The 23,971-nt window shown below is 42.7% G+C and overlaps 1 protein-coding gene across 1 annotated transcript in view; it reads right to left on the reverse strand.

The window, feature by feature from the left end:
• ADGRA3 (adhesion G protein-coupled receptor A3) overlaps positions 1-2,279 on the reverse strand; it is a 107,597-nt gene extending 105,318 nt beyond the window's left edge. The window contains exon 1 of the mRNA XM_028506146.2: positions 1,750-2,279. Coding sequence (XP_028361947.2) covers positions 1,750-2,036 — 287 coding nt within the window. The 5' untranslated portion in view covers positions 2,037-2,279. The remainder of the gene's footprint in view (positions 1-1,749) is intronic.
• Positions 2,280-23,971: the final 21,692 nt, after the last annotated feature.

Here is a 23,971-nt window from a genome sequence, read left to right on the forward strand (position 1 = left end):
TCATCTAAAGAACTTCAAGGTGCAAAAAAAATTGGTACCAATGACATTTTAAAGGCACTTACTTTTAGTGAGGACATGAGAAATTCAGTAAAATAGCCTAACTGATAATATGCTGAAAAGCGATTTTCTACATTATCTTTTTTTTTTCTTTCTACAAGGCAAAATCAACAATTTACAAGCAGTTGATCAATCCAGCTGGAACTGCTGATGTTTCAGAAAAACTGGACGTAAACTTGAATCAACTTAAGCGCCACTGACCCAGAACCCAAAAGGCAAATGGCTAATTTCTACAGAGTAGCAAGGGGGGTGGGGGGCAGCATCTCCAACACAGGGGTTTCTTCCAGTTGGCTCAAGACTGACATGAAGGTCCATACCCTGAATCTCCACTTCAAAGAATCTGGCCAAGAATAAATAAATACAACTGCTGCCACTCCAAATGGTCAAGTGTTGGTTGGTAAAGGAGTCAAACAAAACAAAAACTATTTTACCCATTTTTATCCCTCCATAAACAGAAACACACACACACTTTCCAGTGTGAAATCTCCAAATTCAAACCAATGGAAATGAAGAGCAAAGGTGTTAGTAATGAGATTTACACTTATCACACCCAATATCCTGCTTAATTTGGGTTAGATTAAAAACCATAATTTCAGTCTTTAATGGTTTCATTATTTCAGTTTTTCATAATTTCAGTAATTTCATACTGCTCCCCTGGCCTTCATGTTTTTATAGTATAGTGGCAGCCTTGGTGTTTTCTGTTTTGTTTTGTTTTGTTTTAAGAAAACCAACCAAAACAACATAGGGGGATGGGGAGCTGAGGGACTCACATTTCATTTCAATAAAAGACCCATTAGGAACCCTTGAGAGCTTTTCCAAACTAATTCCCAGTTCAGAAAATAAAATCAAGAGTCACAGGGGCCGGCTGTCCAGCTGGAATGCGCGGAACCACCCTTGCAAAACTGGACTGTGGATCTCAGCACACACTGAGTTATGAGACCAAAAACTTTTTCCTTCCAGGTGGCAACTCCATCCGAAAACCAACCCCTCGACTGGAAGGCTCACAAACCCACAGTGTTCAATTCCAAAGTTCTCGGCTTTTAAATCTGAGCGCTCGCACACGAAAACGGAGCTGGCAAGTGCTAGGCTTCATCTCAAATATGTTTCCAGCCCTTCGTAACAACTCAATGTTAAAAGGTGCTCCTTAACTGTAATAACATGAAGATAGCAAAAGGCAAATCAATAATCTAGGGGCTGGGGGAATCACACAAAGGGGCATTCTGAGTCCGGTGTTGTTTTGTTACTGTTTTGATAGGCTGCTAACGAGCATCTGAGTGTAACTTAACGTGCACAGAGTTAAGAGCAGGCACTTGGAATGAAGTGCAGTTTTGTGGAAGCCCGAGCGCTGGATGAATGAGCTGTAATTCTGCCAACTGTGCATGTTTACTCGCATCCTCACGTGGCACCGAGCCTCGACAGAAGCGCTACTCCCAGACCGCGCGGGGCTCACTGGGGAACCGAAAACTTTTCCTTTGCAAACGAGCAGAGCCAGAAGGCAGCTTGGAGGCTGATTCACTTGCCTTCCTCCAAATGCGCCCAAGCCAAGCCCTCCACCCAGCAGCACCCTTGCCTGAAGCTTCATTCACACAAAGGCGCACGGTGCCGGCAGGACCCTCTCCAAAGTTTGCTTAGGGAGCGATGGCGCGACCAGAAAGCACCGGAGGGAGAATCCCGGGAGCGAGGGCTACTCACAGGGTGACCGTGCGGTTGGGCAGCGTGTCGGGGGGCAGGACCTGCGCGAGCTCCAGACTGCTGCACACCACCTTGCCCTCGGTGGCAACCACCGCCCTGCCCGCGGCTCGGGGCCGCCCGTCCTGCTTGCAACCAGGGGGCAGTGCCAGTGCGCCCCGGCCACCTCCCAGCAGCACCAGCAGCGCAAGCGGCAGGAGCATTGGCGGCGGAGGCTGCGGCGGGCGGCCCCTCCGGCGCCGGGGTGGCTCCATGCTGCGGGCCGGGGCCTGCGGGCCGAGCGGCGGCATGCTGGCCTAGCGGGCCGGCCCGGCGCCCGGGTTGGCGGGGACTAGGCGCGGGCCCGGCGGTGCCCGGAGCCTCATGGCGGCGGGAGGACGCGCCCTCCTCGGCGCCGGCATGTTCCTTTGTCCGCTGCTGCCGCGCTCGGCCACTGGGGAGCCGCAGGGTCACGGAAGCGTGGGTCCCAGCGCCGCTGTACAGCCCGGCGGTATCGCTGCTTCCTCCAACGTAGCCGCCTCCAACCCCGGCTGCAGCCCGCGGCGGCCCCTCCCCACCCACCTCCTCCTTCGCCACCGCCTCCGCCCGGTCTCCTCCCCTCCCAGCGCAACCCGCCGCCTGCGGCGCCAGGAAGGAGGTGCGCGCTCCCAGACCTGCCCTCCCCTCCTGCCCTGGGGCCCGACCCCCGGCCTCGGCCTCGGGCCTCCGCCTCCGGGCCGGAGTTGTGGGGGCCACGAGGGATTACGGTAACTCCTGTAGAGGACTGGAGAAAGTTCTAGTCCAAACTGCAGCCGGAGTGGCCCTCACACACACACCCCCTCCTTCGCTGCAGCCTTCCAGACAAAGCCGCCCTGTGCGGCCCTGGGGGCCGCCTGGAAATCTGCGGGAGGAGCCAGGACCTGGCCTGAGTGAGGGAGCAGGATAGGACTGAATTTCCTGGGAGAAAGGAGAAACAAGGCAAGTGTCCCAAACCAACTGTCTTGAAAGTGATCGCCTTCCCATCTCACACCCCAGGAAAGGATTTCAAGCTTTTTCAGGCCACACCTAAGTAGTCTCATTTGTCCAGAAGACCCCACAGCTAGGAGCAGTTTTCTCACCAGGAAAGGGGACTCTGACCTTCAGCAGCTCTGGCTTTGGTCCCTGCAAAGGATGCATTGGGGTTTCCCTGAACCAACAGTCTTTTGAAAGAAGAAATTTCCGTGTGACATCCAATGTATAACTAGTTAGAGCAATAGTGAGCAAACTGTTGCTCACCAAGAAAAGCCAGGTGAATTGGTTACATACTCCTCTGTGTAAGGCTGCCTGTCCCTGCCTTAAGGTTTGCAAGACCAGGGCTCGCATACCCTATGTTTAAATATTTACAAGGAGTATATTAAGCTAACAAGTAAACAAGATATTTTAATCTCCTGCCTTAAGAAACATACATTAGTAACAACCTGTAAGACCAGGCCTGTGAACAGAGCTCTCAGATACCTTGATGTTCTACTCTGTAACATGGGAGGAGACAGCCACCCCCATACCGCCAGTCCTTGGCTTACACACTTCCAACTCCTTTGCTTCCTGTACCAGTCCCATTCGTGAACAAGAGAGGCTTTCTTCATGCGTGGACACCCAGCCCACTCAACCAAGCCCTGTCTACACCTCTCGGCCACCCCTTGGGTCTAGGAGTGCACAGAGCAGTCGTTTGGACCTCCAGTTGGGAGGGCAATTCCCAGAAGAGGCTTGCTCAGGGCTTGGAAGTCGCCTTGGGAATTTTCCATCAGTGAATTCCAGGGGCCTGGGTACCTTGGACAAGGTCTAGAAGTAGGAAGGAGATTCAGGCTCTTGGCCAACATACCCATTGGCCCCGAAGATTTTCCACCCCTTGGAAAGGAAAAACAGGATGCTGCCCTCTAAAATGCAGAGCCCAGGACACGGTTTTTCTTGCCTGGGTCTAAGGGTTCGAGGCCAGTACTGCCTAAGGCTCCTACTGAATTTATCTTAGGGACCAATTCCCAGGAATCCATTTCTATAACTGGAACTTTCTCAACAGTGGGTAAATGGCCTTCACAATGTACACTATTGCACTAAATTAATGTACACTATTGCATTAAATTTAAATAGCACTTCCTTTGACTGACATTTTTTAGATTCATCTGTGTAAAGCTAACCATGTCCTCCCTCACTGATAGTATGTCCTGTGATAAAAATTGTTCTAGGTTTGTGCTGTCCAGTATGGCAACTACAGGTAGCTGTCTAACACTTGTTAGACAAGTTAGAATGAGGTAGGAATATTATTTCTCATTTTATTTTATTCTCATTAATTGAAATAGCCCAAGGTGCCTAGTGGCTACCATGTTGAACACTGAGGGTCTCAATATTGATGGACAGAAAAAGTGGGAGGCTGTCACAACAAGGAAGGAGCTTTAAATCTATTCTGTAACCACAGATAACAAAGGGGTACTTCTGTGTTAAATGGATGAAATTGACCACATTCCTCTTGCATTTATTTAAAGAATTACTGTTCCCTAACAAGATCTTTAACATCATTATCTGTTTTCCTTATCAAGATAAAAACTTCTCACTTTAGCAATAGGGCAGATTTTAAGAGCCGTATCACTATTGACGTAGCCACAAATTCTCATGTGAACTTAGAATCGGTGAGTATTTCCACACGGTCTATTTCAGCCTATAGTTGAAATAAACACACGTCTCTTTTGAACTTTGTTTACCACAAATACTGACATCAGTTTGGCACCTAGCCTCATTCTACTTCAGTATAGATGAGAAAGTTATATATAGAATTATCAGAAAAAAAAGAGATATCTTGATGTTGCCATGACTCCAAGGAAAAACATGGAGGAAAAGTTTTATTATATGGATAACTTCAGTCTCTCTTGTATAGAAATCACTCATACCATCTTTGAAATGAAAATCATTATAAATCACAAAATAGTCGTATGTTAAATCTGGAAAAGGCTTTAGAAAGTGTATCTTTCAACACTGTAATCCCAAACGCACACAACCCACAGTTACTATCATTCTGTGCAGCATAGTTCCCAAGACATGGCAAGCAGTCCTTTCCACACATGCAGAGATCTCAGAGGATGATACTGTCTGAAACTTACTGTCACTCACGCTAGGTCACACCAACCTCTTCACTTTAATTAAGCTACCCAGCCCCGAGAGCCTCTCGGAAGACAGGTCTATCTACTGCTGATCCTCCCCTCAAGCATCAAGAACATCACACCATTGGAAACTGTAGGACTAACCAGGTCCTTTCAAAGTTGTGCTGTGTGTGTGACCGTCCCACTTGCAAACACCCCATTTGAGAAAAAACTGTTTGAGAAGTTGCTCGTTCACCAGGAAAAATGCAGTCCAGTAAAAATGCAGTTGCACCAGCTGTTGCTGCAGGGGTGGTAGGTGGACAACATTCCAGAGCTTCGAGGCTGCAGATCCTGTCTTGCTATGTCACGTGAGGCTTGCAGGAGACACCAGGGAAGCCCTCAAAGATGTTTTGATTCTCCTCCTAACATAGACACTGTATTCATTTTGCGTGTGAGTGCGCATGTAATAGGGATGTGTGTGTGCATATACACATACACCACCCTAGTAATTAACATTTTTTACATGCTAGTCTTCTTTCTTCTCCAGTAGGCTGTGAGCTCCTAGAGGCTTTGCCCGACCCCCTTCTTTAATTGCTCCCTCCCACCTTCAGCCATTCCCTCTTACATTACTCTAGAATCTAGACCAATTATCTAGACTGAGTTTAGATAACGTGGCTTGTTGGGACCTGAAGATAGCTACCTTTTGTAATATATCTGTTTACATTTATATGTTGTTGGCCTCCCCACCACAATACCAGCTCTATAACACTCTGTCTTACCGTATTTTGCCATGTATAATGCACACCCACATCTTTGGCCAAAACTTTCAGGGAAAAAAAATCTTTTGTTTTAATTTTTTAATTCAATTTTTTATGTATTTATATTTAGAAACAAAACGAATGATCTTATGCCAGGGTATTGTTTTGCATACAGATATCACTATTGCTTTCTAGAGTTACGCTTTCAATTCATAAGCATAAATAAAAGAATGACAAACATTTATATAGAGCCGGAATTAGTACGACCCATATATAATGCACATCGTTATTTTTCCCTAAAAAATGTGGGCCAAAAAAAGTGTGCATAATACATGACAAAATACGGTATTTACTTTCCATGGCAGACAACGCTGGGTGTTACTGAAGGGCGGTTCCTAAACTTCCCCCTCAGAGACTGAAAAAGCTGGTCATCTCCCAGCCGCCCTTCCAGCTACTGGTGGCTATAACCTAGTTCCAGCCAAAAAGAATCCAAGGCTGTATTGCTCAATATGGTAGACACTAGATACATGTGAGTATTTCACTTTCAATTTAAATTAAACAAAACCAAAAATTCAGTTCCATAGACACATGAACCACCATTCAGGGGCTCACTGACTCTATGTGGCTGGCAGATGCTGTTTGGGACAGCGCAGGTTACAGAACGATTTCGACATCCCGGGGAGTCCTGTCCCCAACACGGATCTGAGGGGAGGTCTGCTGGGAAGCCTTGGGACAGAAATGGTTTGTGTGACAGAAGGATGTGCAAGAGAATTCTCCACCAGCCTCGTTCGTCTTGCCTTGAGGTGGTATTCTGAGGACATGGATGCCTGAAGCTGAAACAGGTGTTTTGTGATCACAGAACAAAAAGCTCAAAGGAAAATTCCAAAATATTAAGAGGGAAACGGGAAGACAAAAGCCATTTGGATCACTGAGGTCCCGGCTGAGCTACCAGCGGAGCCTCTGGGCTTATTTTTATTGACAGCGAATATCCTCTGTGCTCAGCCTGGGTTACTGCAGTTTCCTGGGGCCTAGAACAGTGCCTGGAACACGGAAGGAAGGTGATTCACGTGACTTAAATCTTACTCATTCTTATGTTCCTAACACCCAACATGCTGCTTCATATACATTGGCTGGTGAGTGAAAGCTTTTTTGAATTAAATATTTTGAATACCTGGGCATAAACTACCAGTTAAAATCAACTAACTGGAGAGGATTGACTAAAGTTTATTCTTCTAGAAGCAAAAAAAAAATATATGACTGACTAAAGTTTAGTCTTCTAGAAGCTAATTTCATCTGTATGGTGAAATCGACAGGACAAAGAGCAGCAATTTTTAGCACTTGAAATGTCTCGGTGACACTTGCATAAACCCTGTTAATAAAGAGACATTCTCTGTTTATTTTTGCATCGTTTAATGTTAATCTGTTAATTGCGACAGCTGTAGTTTATATTTTTAGTTGTTACATAGCATGCGCTAGAATGTGTGCTTGGTCGTTATCCAGGGCCCAGGCGGGAGCAGCCAGAGTATCTCAAATGACCTCCGAGCCTCTTCAGACAGCTCAGCTCCTGTTCTGGCCGACGAGTGAGTAGAAAGAGTGGCCTTTGACATGTCTCTAAATCTCACCTTTCAGAAGGAGAGCTGGAATTGGAACCGGTTTTCAAGCGCTCTGATTTTATCCTGCTGAACCATGAATTCTTCTCTTGTTTGTGCGCTGCAGCCAGACAATTACTGAAATGTAGCCCTGTGACAGTTAAATGCTTGTCTTAGATGACCGAATATCTCTCTGAAATGGCATATTCTTTACCCACTGCAATGCAATGATCATCGGTTGTAAAATAAAGAAGAGAAATGAGGCAGAAACTGGCCAGCACTGCCACATGGGGAATTACGCTGGTGTAACTGTTGTCTCCCAGTCCACCACCCAGCATTTCAGCACAGAAGTCTCGGAACGGGAAGGCTCACAATCCAAATTAAGGTACTCTAGTCACACAGCTTTTTATAGCCATTTAAAACACACAGCGAGAATACGAAAAAGTGATAAAGTAGGTTAACCCATAAAGAGTGAGAGGCAAACGGATGAGAGATCACATCGCCTGAATACTGGGTCATGCAGTGTCCATATGACCTATCAGAGCTGATCCATCTGTCTGTCTCTTTTCCGACTCAGACATGGCAAACTTCCCCACTGCTCATGTGGTTATAAAGACGAGACTTAAAGTTTGAACAAGTTGACCCAACAGATTTAGGATCTCTGGGGCCAACAACACCTCACAGGCTCTGTTAGAGAGACACTGGGGCAGTTGGGCCTGGCCACGGTCATAATGCCTGATAAGCACCTTTGGGTGTTATTTGTGCTTCTTGGACAGAGGATGTGCCGAGCCAGATTGTATGTCACCTGTGGATAGCTGACGCTCAGCTCCATAATTACCGAGTGCCTCAGATGCCTGGCACATGCTTGGTGGATTATAAATGTTGTGTATACAGCGTCCTTTCATCCTTTTCTACCGGTAGGTAATTTTCACCTTTGTTCCATCATTTTTGCCTGTTCACCACACATGTGTTCTTTCTTTGTCTATGTCTACCATGTCTCACAAGCTGTTTGCTTCTCTACTTAATGTCATCTATTCTGCCTTTTTTTATATTGGTTTATTGCAGAATTAAATATTTTAAAAGAATACAGGAAAAAAAAAAACATTACAGGACAGATGAAACAACAGACTTTTGGGAAATTTAGAAATATAATCCTTACCAGAGATGTAGATAGCTCCCCAAATAGCAGTATTTCCTGAGTATCTATTTCCCAAATATAATTAATGCATAGAAGCTATCTTGTTATATCAGCTATCTGTGTTATTATGTTTTAGTTCTATGTACCTACCTACTGTAATAGTTAAAATCTATCAACCAACTAATAGCTTTTAATGATAAGCATATCAGCAAATATGTCAATCATGAAATTTCTATCCAAATTTTTTTAAAAAGGTAGCTTTTCTTCCTTAGTGTCAGGTAACATCAAAATCCATTTGTGGAGGGACTTCCGGCCAAGATGGAGGTGCAAGCAGATATACTGTGCGTCCTCCCACAACTGAAACAAGGACAGCAACAAATTTAAAAACAAAAAACAACCAGAACTGACAGAAAACCAAATTGTACAGAAGCCTGACAACCAAGGAGTTAAAGAAGAAACATTCATCCAGACCAGGAGGAGCAGAGATGGGTAGCCAGGGGGCGGCCAGGACAGAGAGGACTCGAGGCAAAGTGGCGGTGGAAAACTGGGCGGTCCCACATCTGTGTGAGGATAAACTGGGAGGAACAACTGGAGAGCAGGACAGACCACACAACCCAGGGTTCTAGCTCGGGGGAAATAAAGCCTCAAACCTGTGACTGAAAACACCTGTGTGGGTTGAGTTTGCGAGAGAAATTCCCAGCCTCACAGGTGAGTTCATTGGAGAGATCCACAGGGTCCTAGAAAGTACACAAGCCCACCCACATAGGAGTCAGCACCAGAAGGGCCCACCGTGCTTGTGGGAAGTGGGGAAATGACTAAAAAACCAGCAGAGAGGAGAGCAAGCACCATTGTTCCCTCTCGGACCCCTGCTCCACATACAGCATCACAATGCAGCAATGCTGTTGTCCTGCCCTGGTGAACACCTAAGGCTCCACCCCTTACTACATAACAGGCAAGCTGAGACCAAAAACAAAAACAAAAACAAAAAAATGGCCCAAATGAAAGAACAGATCAAAGCTCCAGGACAAATACAACTAAGTGACAAAGAGATAGCCAACCTCTCAGATGCAGAATTCAAAACACCAGTTACCAGGATGCTCCAGGAACTCACTGGGTACTGCAACAGCATAAAAAAGACCCAGGCAGCTATGAAGATTGCATTATATGAAATAAAGAAAAATCTACAGGGAACCAACAGTGACAGGAAGGAAACCACACTCAAATCAACAGTTTGGAGCAGAAGGAAGAAAGAAACATTTAACCAGAACAAAATGAAGAAACAAGAATTCAAAAAAGTGAGGAGAGGCTTAGGAACCTCCAGGACATCTTTAAAGATACAAGAATCCAAATCATAGGGGTGCCAAAAGGAGAAGAGGAAGAGCAAGAAATTGAAAACTTATTTGAACAAATAATGAAGGAGAACTTCCCCAATCTGACAAAGAAAATAGACTTTCAGGAAGTCCAGGAAGCTCAGAGAGTCCCAAAGAAGTTGGACCCAAGGAGGAATACACCAAAGCACGTCATAATTACATTAACCAAGATTAAAGATAAGGAGAGAGTCTTAAAAGCAGCAAGAGAAAAGGAGATAGTTATCTACAAAGGAGTTCCCATAAGACTATCAGCTGATTTCTCAAAAGAAACCTTACAGGCAAGAAGGGGCTGGAAAGAAGTATTCAAAGTCATGAAAGGCAAGGACCTGCATCCAAGATTACTCTATCCAGCAAAGCTCCCATTTAGAATGGAAGGGCAGATAAAGTGCTTCTCAGATAAGGTCAAGTTAAAGGGGTTCATCATCACCAAGCCCTTATTTTATGAAATGTTAAAGGGACTTATCTAAGAAAAAGAAGATCAAATATATGAACATGAAAATGACAATAAACTCACAGCTATTAACAACCAAACCTAAAAGAAAAAAAAACCAGAAACAAACTAAGCTAACAACTGAAACAGGAACAGAATCACAGAAATGGAGATCATGTGGAGGGTTATCAGTGGGGGAGGAGAAGGGGGAAAATGGGACAACTGTAATAGCATAATCAATAAAATATATTTTAAAATCCATTTATTGAGCTGAACAGAATGGGAGATATATTTGAAATTATACATTTCTCAACAAAGTAATTAGCACTTTGAATCAATCTCTCAATCAGTATGTTAATAAAACATTGAGTATCTTGTTGGATTTCTATAATATACTTTTAATACCCTCATATCACTTAGGAGCCTCAAATATCATTAAATCAAACAATTTGGCTATATAAACTTAATCAATCTTTAAAATTTTAATTTAGATATATTAATAATTTACTCAGATTACATGTACTTTGGATAATAGGATTGTTTTGTTTGCATGTCAACAAATCAAAATGCATGCATAGTTTTCTGTAACCTTATAGAATGGTAAAATATGGAGAAAAGTAATAGAGTAAAGCATTGACTTTTGAAGTCATAATATCTGGATTAATATTTTGACTCTAGCTGGGTTACCTTAGGCAAGTTACTTAAGTTCTTGGTGCCTAGGTTTCTTCATTTGTTATAAGTTTTAATTTAAACTTAATTCAGTTTACTATGATGACCCTCAAAAGCATCTTACACATGATTTACCCATAACAGGCATCTACTGAAAGTTAGCTGAACCTGAGTCTAACTCATTGCCTCCTATTTCAGATGAAGCAGCTGAAACCTGAGGTCACCGTATTTTTTGAACTATAAGACACTCCCCACCCAAAATTTGAGAGGAAAATGCAGCGGTGACCCTGCTCCTGCCTCTTGTGACCCTGCTCCACCGCCACACACCCCCATCACAGCGAGTCAGGTAAACTGCATTCGGACTATAAGATACACCCCCTTTTTCCTCCCAAATTTGGGGGTGTGTCTTATAGTCTAAAAAATACGGTAAATGAATGTGTGTAAGGGCATACCCTTGGTTCCTGCAGAAACCTGAGCCAGAGAGCTGGGAAAATGTTGCAGGTGTAATTGGTTTCCCTAGTAAACCAGTAATCTGACCCTCTGACAAACCTGGTCATGAGTGTGATTCGAACAAGTCACTCACTGAATATCTGTTTCCCTACCTGCAGTACTGAGGGATCGATAATGGCCCCCAACAACCTGGTAACATTGGAAAGGTACAGAAGTAATGCACGAAATCAATCACTGGGAAAACACCCTGTGTGATCCTAACATATTATTATAAACACTATAGACTACACTTTCATCTTTAGTGACACTGCATTACAATTTTATACCAGCTCTTGTCATCGGTAGATTTCTAAATTCCTCCACAGTAAGTGCCGTGAACATCCTTAGCCAATTCTCAGCTCTACCATCAAGGCAAAATGGAGAGTGGGAGGCAATTGTGCAGAAAATTCACGAGGAAGCAAGCCCATTGTCTCCACGGGGCCTGACTCTTACAGTTCTGTTTGTCCGGGTAATTACTCAGCCGTTCTCATCCCCTTTCAAGTGAACACTCATCGCTACCCAGATGAATGTCTGGGCGTTCTAAGTTCAGTTCAATATACATGAGATGCTTCTGAGGTGCGGTCCCCGAAGGGAACGCTTTTGTCTGGTTCGTTACTGTATCCCCAGCACCTGAATAGTGCCTGGCAGTAGCACTCCGTAAGTGTTTGTCAAATGAATAGATGAACGAAGGAATAAATGAAGGAAGGAGCTAGAGAATGGATAATATTTCTTTATTTATGTTTTCGGTGTGTGACTACCAAATAACTATAATCTAATTGTTATACGGTAACTTAGGCAAAATTTGTCTTCATGAAGTCAGCTCTCAGCTCGGTTGACTGTGCACTTACCTCTTAAAACTGTTTGAACATTTGATGCTCTCACTGCTACATTATAAAAGGTAAAATCCCAGCCATCGGACTCTAAAGCCTGCTCCTATCAGGCGGAGTTACTCATCTAATTGAAGCTTGTTTGGCTGTTAAAGCTCCATATATTACCTTCTAAATACACTTAATTAGCTTCTCTAATATTCATTATATAAAACTCAGTCTCTTCTCATGGCACTATATAATCAAAACAACCCGTCTGGCAACTAATATGGCGATATAAAAGATGGGGCAAAAGTAGGCTTACGGTTGTTCATACGGAGTATAATACAATAGTTTATAAATAATAATCAAAGAGTAAACTCTGTGTTTTGTGTAGTCACAATGGTAAACCTACTCTTGTCCCACCCCGTGCAGAGTCTTAGGGGAGAGGGAGATTCTGTTCACGGCGTGTTCCAGGGCTGTGCCGACCCTTCCCTGGAGAATCTCAGGGGTTATTGGTTACTCAGTCAGCTGAGACTGTTTTCTGCTTTTGCTCTCCTTTGCTTTGTGTATCCAGCCCTTTCCTCTCTTCCCCACAGTAAGTCCCTGAAAACAGGATAGTCCAGAGTCACGCATTTCTTAGGTCCCTTGCCATAACACCAGGAAACTCTATCACACACTCCGTGTTTGTCAAACAATTCCAGGTAACAGTGACAGAAACACAACTCCAACTGGTTTAATCACAAAAAAGAATGTAGTATTGGTTCATGTGAAGAGGAAGTGATGGATCTAGAAACTGAAGAAACGTTCCTAGGTCTCTCTCTCCATCTCTTCCAAGCTTCGTTGGCTTTGTTCTCTGGCCAGAAGGACTCACCCAGTAATTAAAGAGCCACTGGCAGCTCCACCCTTATGTCACCTTTGAGTTGTCAAGTCCCAGCAGAACAGCAGCCCTTTCCCGGGGTGTTCCCAGTGAGGGCTGGGACTGGCCTCTCTGGGGTCACATCCCTGCAGGAGGGGTGGGGTCAGTGGAGTCCTCTGCTGACCTGATCTGGGTTGAAAATACTCCTCTTGGAATGAGTGTAGGAGAGGGTGAGTTCCCCAAATACATGCTTGATGGCAGAAAAACAAACAAAAAAACTGTCCGCTGTGCTTTCTTTACTTCTAATAGTGCCATATGTCACAAAGAAGCAAAAAAAGGAAGTCACAAAATGTTAATCACAGTTATTTCTGAGTGAGAGGCTTAGCAGTAAATTTTAATGGTTTTTAAAAGTATTTTTTATGTTGTTTGTTACTTTTTAGAATGTACACACGTTACTAATGTAATGTTAAAGATATGGATTATTTTCAGAATTTATTCCCTTTAATTATTGAATAAATGAATGGATCGCGTTACTGCGTTCAGTGTGTGTAAAGTGCTCTTCTCAGTGCCGAGAGCAGATGCAGAGAGTAAAAAAGGCTCGTCACTCCCTTCAAGCTGGGGAGGCTGAGCGTCCACTCACTCAATGACCACCATGAACAATGGTGGACAGGACAGGACAATGGCCATTATTACTCACTGCTTATCAACAGTTTCCTCTTTCATAGCAGAGATCAAAGATTTAAATGTAAAAGAAATCATAATGTATGTTTAAAAAAGCATGCTTATTTGCATATATGGTTGCATATACACACAACCATATGGGTATACATGTCTGTGTACATGTGCGTACCACAACAAGGTGCAGAACGCAAATAGATCAATTTTATCTCATAAAATTCTATATTCTGCCTTAACAAATAATGTAAAAAAATCAAGTCAAGTTGCTAAAAAAAAAAAAAACAACTTTGCAGTGTATAGGGTAAAGGAATAAGAGGAATAATTTCTTTATTATATATAAAAAACCCTTATGAATCAGTAAAAAAAATGCAACACATGAGATGTATGAATAGCTAGCTCACAGAAAAATAAAAATAAAAGGTATGAAATATGAAAAGGTGTTCAGCCTCCCTAGTAATTGAAGAAATGAAGCTAGCAAACTCACCAACAAAAATTGAGATACTAATTTTCACTCATCAAAATGGAAAAAAAGATGAAAGAGTTACATTATATTTGGTGATTTCCAGGGGTAAAGAAGCCATCCTTCTACTTGCAGGCAATACAAATGGTTGCATTTTTTTTCTTTGCTTTTCCTCCCAGCTTGATTGAGATATAATTAACATATAACATTGTGTAACTTCAAAGTGAACAGAGATTTGATTTGATACATATATAAAATGCAAAAGGATTACCACTAATTGTTAGTTACCACTTCCATCCTATCCCATAGTTCCCATTTCTCTTTCGTGGTGAGAACAGTTAAAACTTCGTCTCTCAGCAATATTAAAGAGCATGGTATATTATTATTAGCTATAATCACCATGCTGTAAATTAAGGGTACAACTTTTTGGCAGGACAATTTGGAATCATCTTTCAAAAAGATTAACAGCAAATACCCTTTGATACAGCAATTTCATGGAACATCAGTGCATGGGTTTTGTGATGACAAAGGGCTGGAAATTACATATATGTCTATTAACAAGCTGGGTAAAGAGAATGGATTCAATAAATTATGTTAAACCACAAAGGGATGACACTTCACCTCAAGTGAAGAGTTGAGAGAAAGAGGATCTCTGTGTGCTGTGATCTCTGAGTCAAATGAAAAGAGAGACATAGTGATCCTCATTTCTATAAATCAGTGGGTGTGTTTGTGCTGTGTGTGCATGGAGTACTTTTGGAGGGGTGCAAAGAAACCTGGTGATTGATAGCTTATCTTTGAGAGAGACACAAGCTGTGAGACTTCCATTTCATTGTGCGCCTTTTTTATATTTGATTTTTTAAAAATTCTATACATACATGTATTTACTTTTTAAGAAGACCAAATGGTTTAAAAATAGACTGAGAGCAAAAATTGTACATATGTTTTTCAATATTTGCCACGAGTAGACAAGTCATCAGAGTATATCCTATTGTTCTAAGAGCAGAATCTCTTGAAGGAAACCTCTTAATTTTATAAGTTTAAAAAATATGATTATGTAAGTGCAAAAACTATAAAGCAAAAGAAGTATCTATTGCCCTAAGGAAGTCCATTGGGAGGAAAAAAAACCCTTTGTTTGTTTGTTTGTTTGTGTTTTTAATATCCTTTCAAATGCAGAGCAGGTCCCTGGGGGAAAGGTGGATAAATCAGCAGAGGGACGGAGGAGATTCCTGGGAATTAGGGATGGAGACTGAAGACCAGGGCCCCGCTGAGGTTCAGTGGCTTTCTCTCTCTGATACACTTAAATGGTCCTGAGGGAGTTGTGCTGTAAGTAACGTTTTAGCTGAGCTCAGAGAGAACTGCCCACAGAAGACTCCTGCAGCTGGAAAGAAAATGGAACATTTGGGAAAGCGAGAAAAGACCAATTTGTCAGGGACTCCAAGGGAAGGAAATTGCGCCACCCATTGAGACTGGTGAAGGAGACAAAGGTAAGATCTGGCAGGGGTTGTGTCTTTGTTCCTTAAGAATGTTGTTTTTCACCTTAATAACAGTTGGAGGCTACTGAAGGGTTTAAAGCAGAGGGAAGACACACTAGAAGTTGCAGTTTTATGTGCTTTGGGCTCTTACGTGGAAGTTGGAGGGCACTGTGCAAGAGGAGAGTCTATGAAATATGAAACAATTAGGTGCCTCTAGCCAGAGGTGAGAGATTATCCTGGTAACGTAAGCTAAAATAATGGGAATAGGAATGAGGAGAAGTGGATGTGTATGAATGATACAACATTTAAGAAACTGCAAGACTCCTTTTTCTGGTTGTTCGGAGAGAGGGAGCATGTCAAAGATGCCCCCTAGTTTTTTTACTTGCCTGGGTACATGAACATATCACCTTTCAACTTGGGAAGTTCCCCTGGAGGGAGAGCAGCCTGCCTAGATCGGGAGTCTGCGGGGGCATGTTCAGACCTGGGGCCACTGGCAGCATTCAAGTGGTACGCTGAAGAGGCGCTGTTGCAGTCCTGGGTTTGCAGCAGGGCTCAGGATAACGTTGGATTTTTTTTTCTTTTTTCTGTCAGAGCACATAGATTGTGTTTGAAGCATAAGTGAGGATGAGATTTCCTAAGTAAAAATCATATATAATAACCAACTAAAGTAAGAAAGGAAAAGGGATTGGCTAGCATCAGTCCCAAAGAGATGGAAGTTTTCCACTTTGAGAGAGGAGACGGCAGCAGACGGAGTACAAGAGGGAGTTGGCAGCAGAGGAGCAAGAGGAACAAGGGAAAGCGGAATGAAGCCTGAGCGTGGCATTCCAAAAATCGAATGTTGTAACAATACGTGACTGGTGATGAAGCTCTGTGAGCATTTCATTTCCCCTTGTTTTACGGTTAATGAGACTCCTCAGTGACAAGTAAGATTTGAACAAATCTTTCTTTATCAAGAACAATATCTATTTTAAAGCTACCCTTCTTAAATTGCCTCTGGAACACCAAAGGAAGTGAACACCAGTTTAAACACCAAAGGAACAAAAAACACTAGCAGTAAAAGCACGAAATCACCCGTCCTGCATGGGACACTCAGCGACACTCCACCCTCCGGCCCCATCCTCACCACCGAGCTAACGGAATCCCTGCTATTGGTGACGAAGCTTTTTAGGAGATCACTTCTGAGTTTTACTAATAAGCACGGACATTCCAGCTGACTTCTCTTCAGCAGCTGCAGGGCTCCAGGGAGAGCGGTTGTTTTCTTTTCTTTGTGTCTCTACTCAATTTTTAGGAGACGGCTTAAAGTTCCATGCCAGATGGCACCCGGAGAGGCATTTATACGGATTTTGTTGTCACCAAGTCATAATGAAAGGATACCTATTCAATTAGTCATTGAACTTGGCCCATCTTTTGCCCATTTATGTCTTTTAAAGATACATTCCTCATCTAGTCCTGTCCAAAGTCTCCAGCAAAATGTTGTCTTTTGGCAAAATAGGTAAAAATATGGGGCTGACTTCCAGAGGAAGTGTTTTATTTTGTTTTGCTTTCTTTCATTTGTGTCTAGAATGCTAAGCAGAAGTCAGCAAACTGTTTCAACAGAGGGCCAAGTGGGCAAACACTTCCACCTTGGCCGGCTATACAGTCGCTGGTACAACTCCTACGGAGAAAGTAGTGATAGACGATACATTAATTAATCAGCATCACGATGATAAAACTAAACTTTAGGAACACTGAAATGGGAATTTCACATAATTTTTATGTGTCCCAATATGCCATTCTACCCACCCCCACCATCCATTTAAAAATACAAAAACTGTCGTAGCTGTGGACTCGATGAACATAAATGGTGCACTGACTGCTATTCGAGAGGAGACCCGCCGAGCAGGTTTTGACTTGAATTGCCACTTCCCTTCTCCCCTACACCCACGAGTTCAGAAAATTCAATTCTGGCTATTGCAAATGAAAATGTTAAAGCCTGGGGGACAAAATAATCTGGCAAATACTGGAGTCCTGTTCTCCCAACATTCTTATTTAGGGCAATCGGCATAGTCGGCGCCGTCCAGGGACGGCCGTTTGCCCGCAGTTGATAAGACTTAATGGTGACAGCTCAGATAAGGCTTCCAACGACAAATTCTCACCACTCAAGCTGTGGCTGAATCAGAACTATTGTCAGTAAGAATGGTGTCTGTCAATCCCTGTATTGCAAAAACCAGCACGGAGCTGATTGTTGAAGCAGATGTTTGCAATGTAATTATAAGCACTTAGAGCCATTTGGGCAGGGAGCCTAACCCAAGAAGTTCTCCGGGTATCAGCCTGCAAAAATCAAAACAAATTCTTGAAATAAATGTTAAATGTTTCCTGAGCCCTCAGCCTAAGTGACCTTGGACCTACAATGTCAAGTAGGCTGGGATGGGGCACCTCTCTTTTTACAAGTGGTACAAGTCTTATTATCTGCATTCAATCCAGGCCACCTGACATGATTTTCAGCAATGAGGCCATGCAGATTTCTCTGGAAGGTTTTATAAGATAATCCGATGACCCCCCCCCCCCCCCACCTTTTGGAAAATCAATATTATTTCTCTATAAAATGCATGCTTTCCATAAAACCAACTCATGGTGATGGCTTGAGATCAAGCCTTTAATTCAAATTCCTACTGCTTACCTGATTTGAGACATAGGAAAAAAACAGGATATTCTACAAAGGTAATTCTGTAATAAGATCATCTGAAAGACATGAACAGCTAGAGGCCCTCAGACTTTGATAATGAGAACACACCAAAAATCTGTCATTCCTTGGCTTTCCAAGAAAACTTCTCAAAACTGAACCTCAGACTTGCAGCCAGACTCTGGAAGCTAAAAAAACTCCCTGGGGACAAATATACGAGGACAGCCTTTTCCCAAGAAACCGTCCTCAACCACTGCTTGCTCCCCTTTGCTGAACCTCCCTTAGTGACAGAAACTCTATTTAAGGAATTTAAGGTATAATCACCACTAGCACCTGAAGCTGAAAAGGCTAATTGGAAACAGGATGGATTTGTATCCGCTCAGATGAGCTTTGCAGACATCCAGCCCGGTCTCTCCTTGTCCTTTGACTGAAATTCAGCCTGCAGCTCTGTAAGATTACATGCCATGGCAAAGGAAACCTTAAAGCTCTCCTCTGCAGATGCTGTCCTTCTTTGTACCCTTTGTCCTTTTCTGCCCCACCCTACCAACAAAACGAGGACAAAAGTCTCCTTATCAGGTCGTCTTTCCGAGTTTCCAGTTTGGGATGAGCTGAGTTTTGATTTTCTTAAAGTTAAGAGTGGTTTTCTTAGACAAGACAAGAACAGAGCTGCTGGTTGCTTGTACGGAACATGCTTTTTTAGGAAAGTCAAGAGCAGGCGTTCAATGAACAGGGGAAAATCAGCGATTTGGAAGCACGCTCTGACTATTGGGGAGACAGAGAGGTTGTGCAAGATAAATACAGAACAGATGGTCAGATAATTGGGAAGTTATGGTCTATTAACAGAGGAAGATTGTCGAGGCTAAAAGCTGGGTTCTTCAGGTGAGGCGACTGAAAGAGGCGGCTGTGAGCGATGTTCACAGTAGGGTGTTCCCTCACTGGAGCCTCTAGGCTGAGTGGGTCCAGGAATCCCTAAGGGTCTCCTCTCAGGAGTTAGTTCTCCCATGATTCCAGAGACCTGATACTCCAGATGGCTTAGACTCTGAGCTGAAATGCCAGTCCCCTAAGGAAAAAGTTTGGAATTTTCTATCTACTTCAAGGGTAGGCAGAGCTATATTTCAAGAGTCTTATCATGAGTGAGGGTGAGCACTAGCCGTATTGACATGACCACTTAGAGTAGTGACACTGGAGCCCTGGCTGGTGTGGCTCAGTGGATTGAGTGCCGGCCTGAAAACCAAAGTGTCACTGTTCCAGTCCCAGTCAGAGCACATGCCTGGGTTATGGGCCAGGTCCCCAGTAGGGGTCGCATGAAAGGCAACCACACATTGATATTTCTCTCCCTCTCTTTCTCTGTCCCTTCCCCTCTTTCTAAAAATAAATAAAATCTTTAAAAAAAAACAAAAGGAAGTGACACTGGAAATTTAACCTTTTGGATTTCCCTGCTCATATAACTGATACAGGAACATGATTTAGGGCCTCCCAAATGTCTCTGTAATTCATCATCTGTTGATACCAGAAATACGGTGCAGAACAATGAATGGGCTTCAAGCTGAGACGTAGAAGCACTAAACTCCAAGCCTTGTACTGGGGGGATGTTTAGTAGTGCTAATATCCATGACACATCTCAGAAATGCTGCATAACACAAAAGGGAAAAAAATCTGGTTTCTAACTAACTAGGAGCAACCATTAGGTTGAAAGAATTAGATGAAACACCTAACATTTTACTACAGTTGGTGTATATATCTGAACTTTTAAAAAATTTTTATTTTAATTGTTGTTGCAGTACAATTTTCTGTCTTTTACTCCCATCCCTGCCCACCCACCCAGCCCTCCCCTCCTCCCTCCCATTTCCACCCACCCCTAGTTTTTTATCCAAGGACACTTTTTAAAATGTCCTTTATACTTGTTCCTGTAAACCCTTCCCCTTTTCCCCTGAAATTCCCTCCCCTCTCCCTTCTGAACACTGTCAGTATGTTCTTTATTTCAGTGTCTTTGGTTATATTTTGCTTGCTTCTTTGTTTTGTTGTTTAGGAGGTTCCTATTAAAAGTGAGATCCTATGGTATTTTTCTTTCACCACCTGGCTTATTTTGCTTAGCATAATGCTCTCCAGTTGTATCCATGCTGTTGCAAAGGATAGGAGCTCCTTCTTTCTTTCTGCTGCATAGAATTCCATTGTGTAAAAGTACCATGGCTTTTTGATCCACTCATTTACTGATGGGCACCTAGGTTGCTTCCAGTACTTGGCTATTATAAATTGTGCCTCTGTGAACATTGGGGTGCATAGGTTCTTTTGGATTGGTGTTTTAGGGTTCTTAGGATATAATCCCAGCAGTGGAATTGCTGGGTCAAAAGGCAGATCCATTTTTAGTTTTCGAAGGAAGTTCCATACTGTTTTCCATAGTGGTTGTACCAGTCTGCAGTCCCACCAACAGTGCACTAGGGTCCCCTTTTCTCCACAACCTCTCCAACACTTGTTGTTTGTTGCTTTGTTTATGACGGCCATTCTGACTGGTGTGAAGTGGTATCTCACTGTGCTTTTAATTTGCATCTCTCTGATAGCTGGCAGAATTGAGCATCTTTTCATGTGTCTCTGGATCCTCTGTATGTCCTCCTTGGAGAAGTGTATGTTCAAGTCCTTTGCCCATTTTTTAATTGGATTGCTTGTCTTCTTAGAGTGGAGTCATGTAAGATCTTTATATATTTTGGAGATCAAACCCTTGTCTGAGGTATCATTGGCAAATATGATTTCCCATACAGTTGGTTCTCTTTTTACTTTAATACTGTTTTCTTTAGCTGTGGAGAAGCTTTTTATTTTGATGAGATCCCATTTATTTATTCTTTCCTTTATGTCCCTTGCTCTGGGGGACATATCAGTAAAAATGTTGCTGCATGACATATCTGAGATTTTCCTGCCTATGTTCTCCTCTAGGACTTTAACAGTGACATGGCTTATATTTAAGTCTTTTATCCACCTTGAATTTATTTTTGTGTATGGCGTAAGTTGGTGCTCGAGTTTCATTTTTTTGCATGTAGCTGTCCAGTTCTCCCAACACCATTCGTTGAAGAGACTGTTTTTACTCCATTTTATGTTGCTGCCCCCTTTGTCAAATATCAATTGACCATAGAGACTTGGGTTTATTTCTGGGCTCTCTGTTCTGTTCCATTGGCCCATGTGCTGGTTTTTATGCCAGTACCAGGCTGTTTTGATTACAGTGGCCTTGTAATAGAGTTTGGTATCAGGTATTGTGATCCCTCCTACTTTGCTTTTCTTTCTCAAAATTGCAGCAGCTATTCGGGGTTGTTTATGGTTCCATATAAATTTTTGAAGTGTTTGTTCTATGTGAAATACACCATTGGTACTTTAATAGGTATTGCACTGAATCTGTAAATTGCTTTGGGTAGTATGGATATATCTGAACTTTTTAACCATCTGAACTTTGAACAATTACAGATGCAGAGACTGGAAGTTCTCTGCAGTTGGTAGAAAGCCTCTGACTAAGGATATTGTGCGTTAAACAGAGCCACCCCTCAGGAGACACAAGAGAAAAAGATTGGCAAAACACTGAAGTGAAGAAGAGGAAAGATACCAATGAATCATACGCAGAGTCTCTTTTCTGTCATCTAAACCCCATCTGGTAGACTAATTAAACACTATGTGGACTTGAGGAGAAGAAGACATTTTCTCTACCCTTCTAGGTTCTTCCAGCTTGTCAACATGAGACAGGTTAGCAAGAGAAAAATAACCAAATTTAATGACATACATACACATGGCATCCCCACATACATGAGACAGTGAGTGAGAGACCACCCCCGCCCACATGAGAGGTTTAAAGATAGAAAGGGAGAGTGAGCTGTATATGACACTATGAACGAAGGATGAGGTAAGGTGCCTGGGGCTTCAGAGGGTCAAGGTCATTCACAGGACAACAAGAAGAGCAGCTATTCCATGATTCTATGTTTGTGCTGCCCTATAGGTAGGTCACAAAAATATTATTTCTGGTAATGACTCTTATTATGAGCAAGGGCTCCAATTTATATTTCTTAAGGATGGGTAAAAACTTCTCTTGAGGCCACAGGGTCTCAGTTGCCTTTAGCTCAAAACAATCCACATTTCAACGTAGCATATCTTGGGGAGGCCGGCTTTGAACCCCTTCAGGGCACGTTCTGTTAAAACATGAATGTGGTAGGGAGTCTATCTGTCCATCTGTTGTTACGTCACTTAACTGCCTACCTATAGCTTATTTGAAGAGAACTTTTCTACTTTGAAGCTTAAGGCTGAGAACTGAAACCCTAACACTCATCCACAGCTTGGTCATTCAGCAATTAAAATCCCTACTCCCTTCACTCCCCGCAATGGTTTATCGTAAGAAGACTTGACTTGTCCATTATCCTCATCAGTGTGGCTTCCATAAGACCCATCCAGACTTCCATGGAAAGCATCAACACACAGTTTGAATCCTAAGATTCTTTGACTGTCTTGCCTCAAAAATCCTTGCCTTACTATTTTCAACAACCCTGGACAGATGGTATCTTAATCTTCGTACAGTTCTCTTCAAGCCCTCTTTGCACTGAAAAACCCACCTTGAACTAAACCTTGACTTCCCAATGAATTCTGCCTTTGTTTCCCTATTGAGACATGACCAAAGCTTTGTGAAATGTGTTCTGCATGAATATGGGAAGCGATACACTTAGCTTTGTCTTATCCACAGGTTGTGTCTGGGAATATTTGAGAAGCCAGCTTTCAACAAGGTTCATGTTAGTTGCTTTGCCTACAGGAAAAGTATGCTTCTAGCTTACAAGGACATTTACGGAAGACCAATGTGTGCTGGCATCTTTAAAAGATAGATTACTATAACTTCTACTTGCACACTTAAGAGACAGCTTCATTGTAGTCTTGAGATACATATATATAGTAGTTTCAGGAAGTTTGGTGGAGGAACTGTCAATAATTTGTCACATATGGTATATTTATTATTTTTGTTGGCACGGCATGATCAGGATGATCTTCTTTTTTGCCCCCATGTTCTTTCATTATAAGAACTTTCATGTCTAACCATCTGGCGATTCACTGTTGGGTGAGTGATTGAGGTCACTTGATAACGCATGACATGCGCTGTTTTGCACTCTTTCCATGATGGATTTTAGATAGCACGTTCTCTTCAAGTGGCCCTGCTTTGGACGTGAAATGTAGTGTACATTGTCCCAGCTTTTATCTTGTCACCCAGTGTTAAGGGAAGGACCAAATTTGAGTCTTTTTCTTTTTTTTGGTATGGATTGAGAGCCCTCCAGCAATAATGGTTTTCACTGAGCAGAGGTCTGCAAACTTTTCCTGTTTAGGTACAAATAGTAAATATTGTATGCTTTGCAAGCCATATGGTTTCTGTCATAACTGCTCAACTCTGCCATTATAGTGCAAAAGCAACCATAGGCAATATGTGAGCAGATGGGCATGGCTGTTGCAATAAAACTTTATTCACAAAAAGAGGCAACAGGACGAATTTGTCCTGTAGTTTGCCAACCCCTGGATCAGAATATGAGCTCCGGAACTAGACAGAGCTGAGTCTGTTACCTTATTTTTCTACTTGTTAACGGTGTGACCTTGGGCAAATCACTTAACCTTTGACTCTACGTATATGCATGATCCATGGACATGAACTAAGAGGGGGATGCTGCAGGGTGGAGGGGGATGAAGGGGAGGAAAAATGGGACAATTGTAATAATGTAATCAATAAAATATCCTTAAAAATAAAATAAAATGGA

The sequence above is a fragment of the Phyllostomus discolor genome, chromosome 1 (genome assembly GCF_004126475.2).
Source record: "Phyllostomus discolor isolate MPI-MPIP mPhyDis1 chromosome 1, mPhyDis1.pri.v3, whole genome shotgun sequence".
Lineage (NCBI taxonomy): Eukaryota > Metazoa > Chordata > Mammalia > Chiroptera > Phyllostomidae > Phyllostomus > Phyllostomus discolor.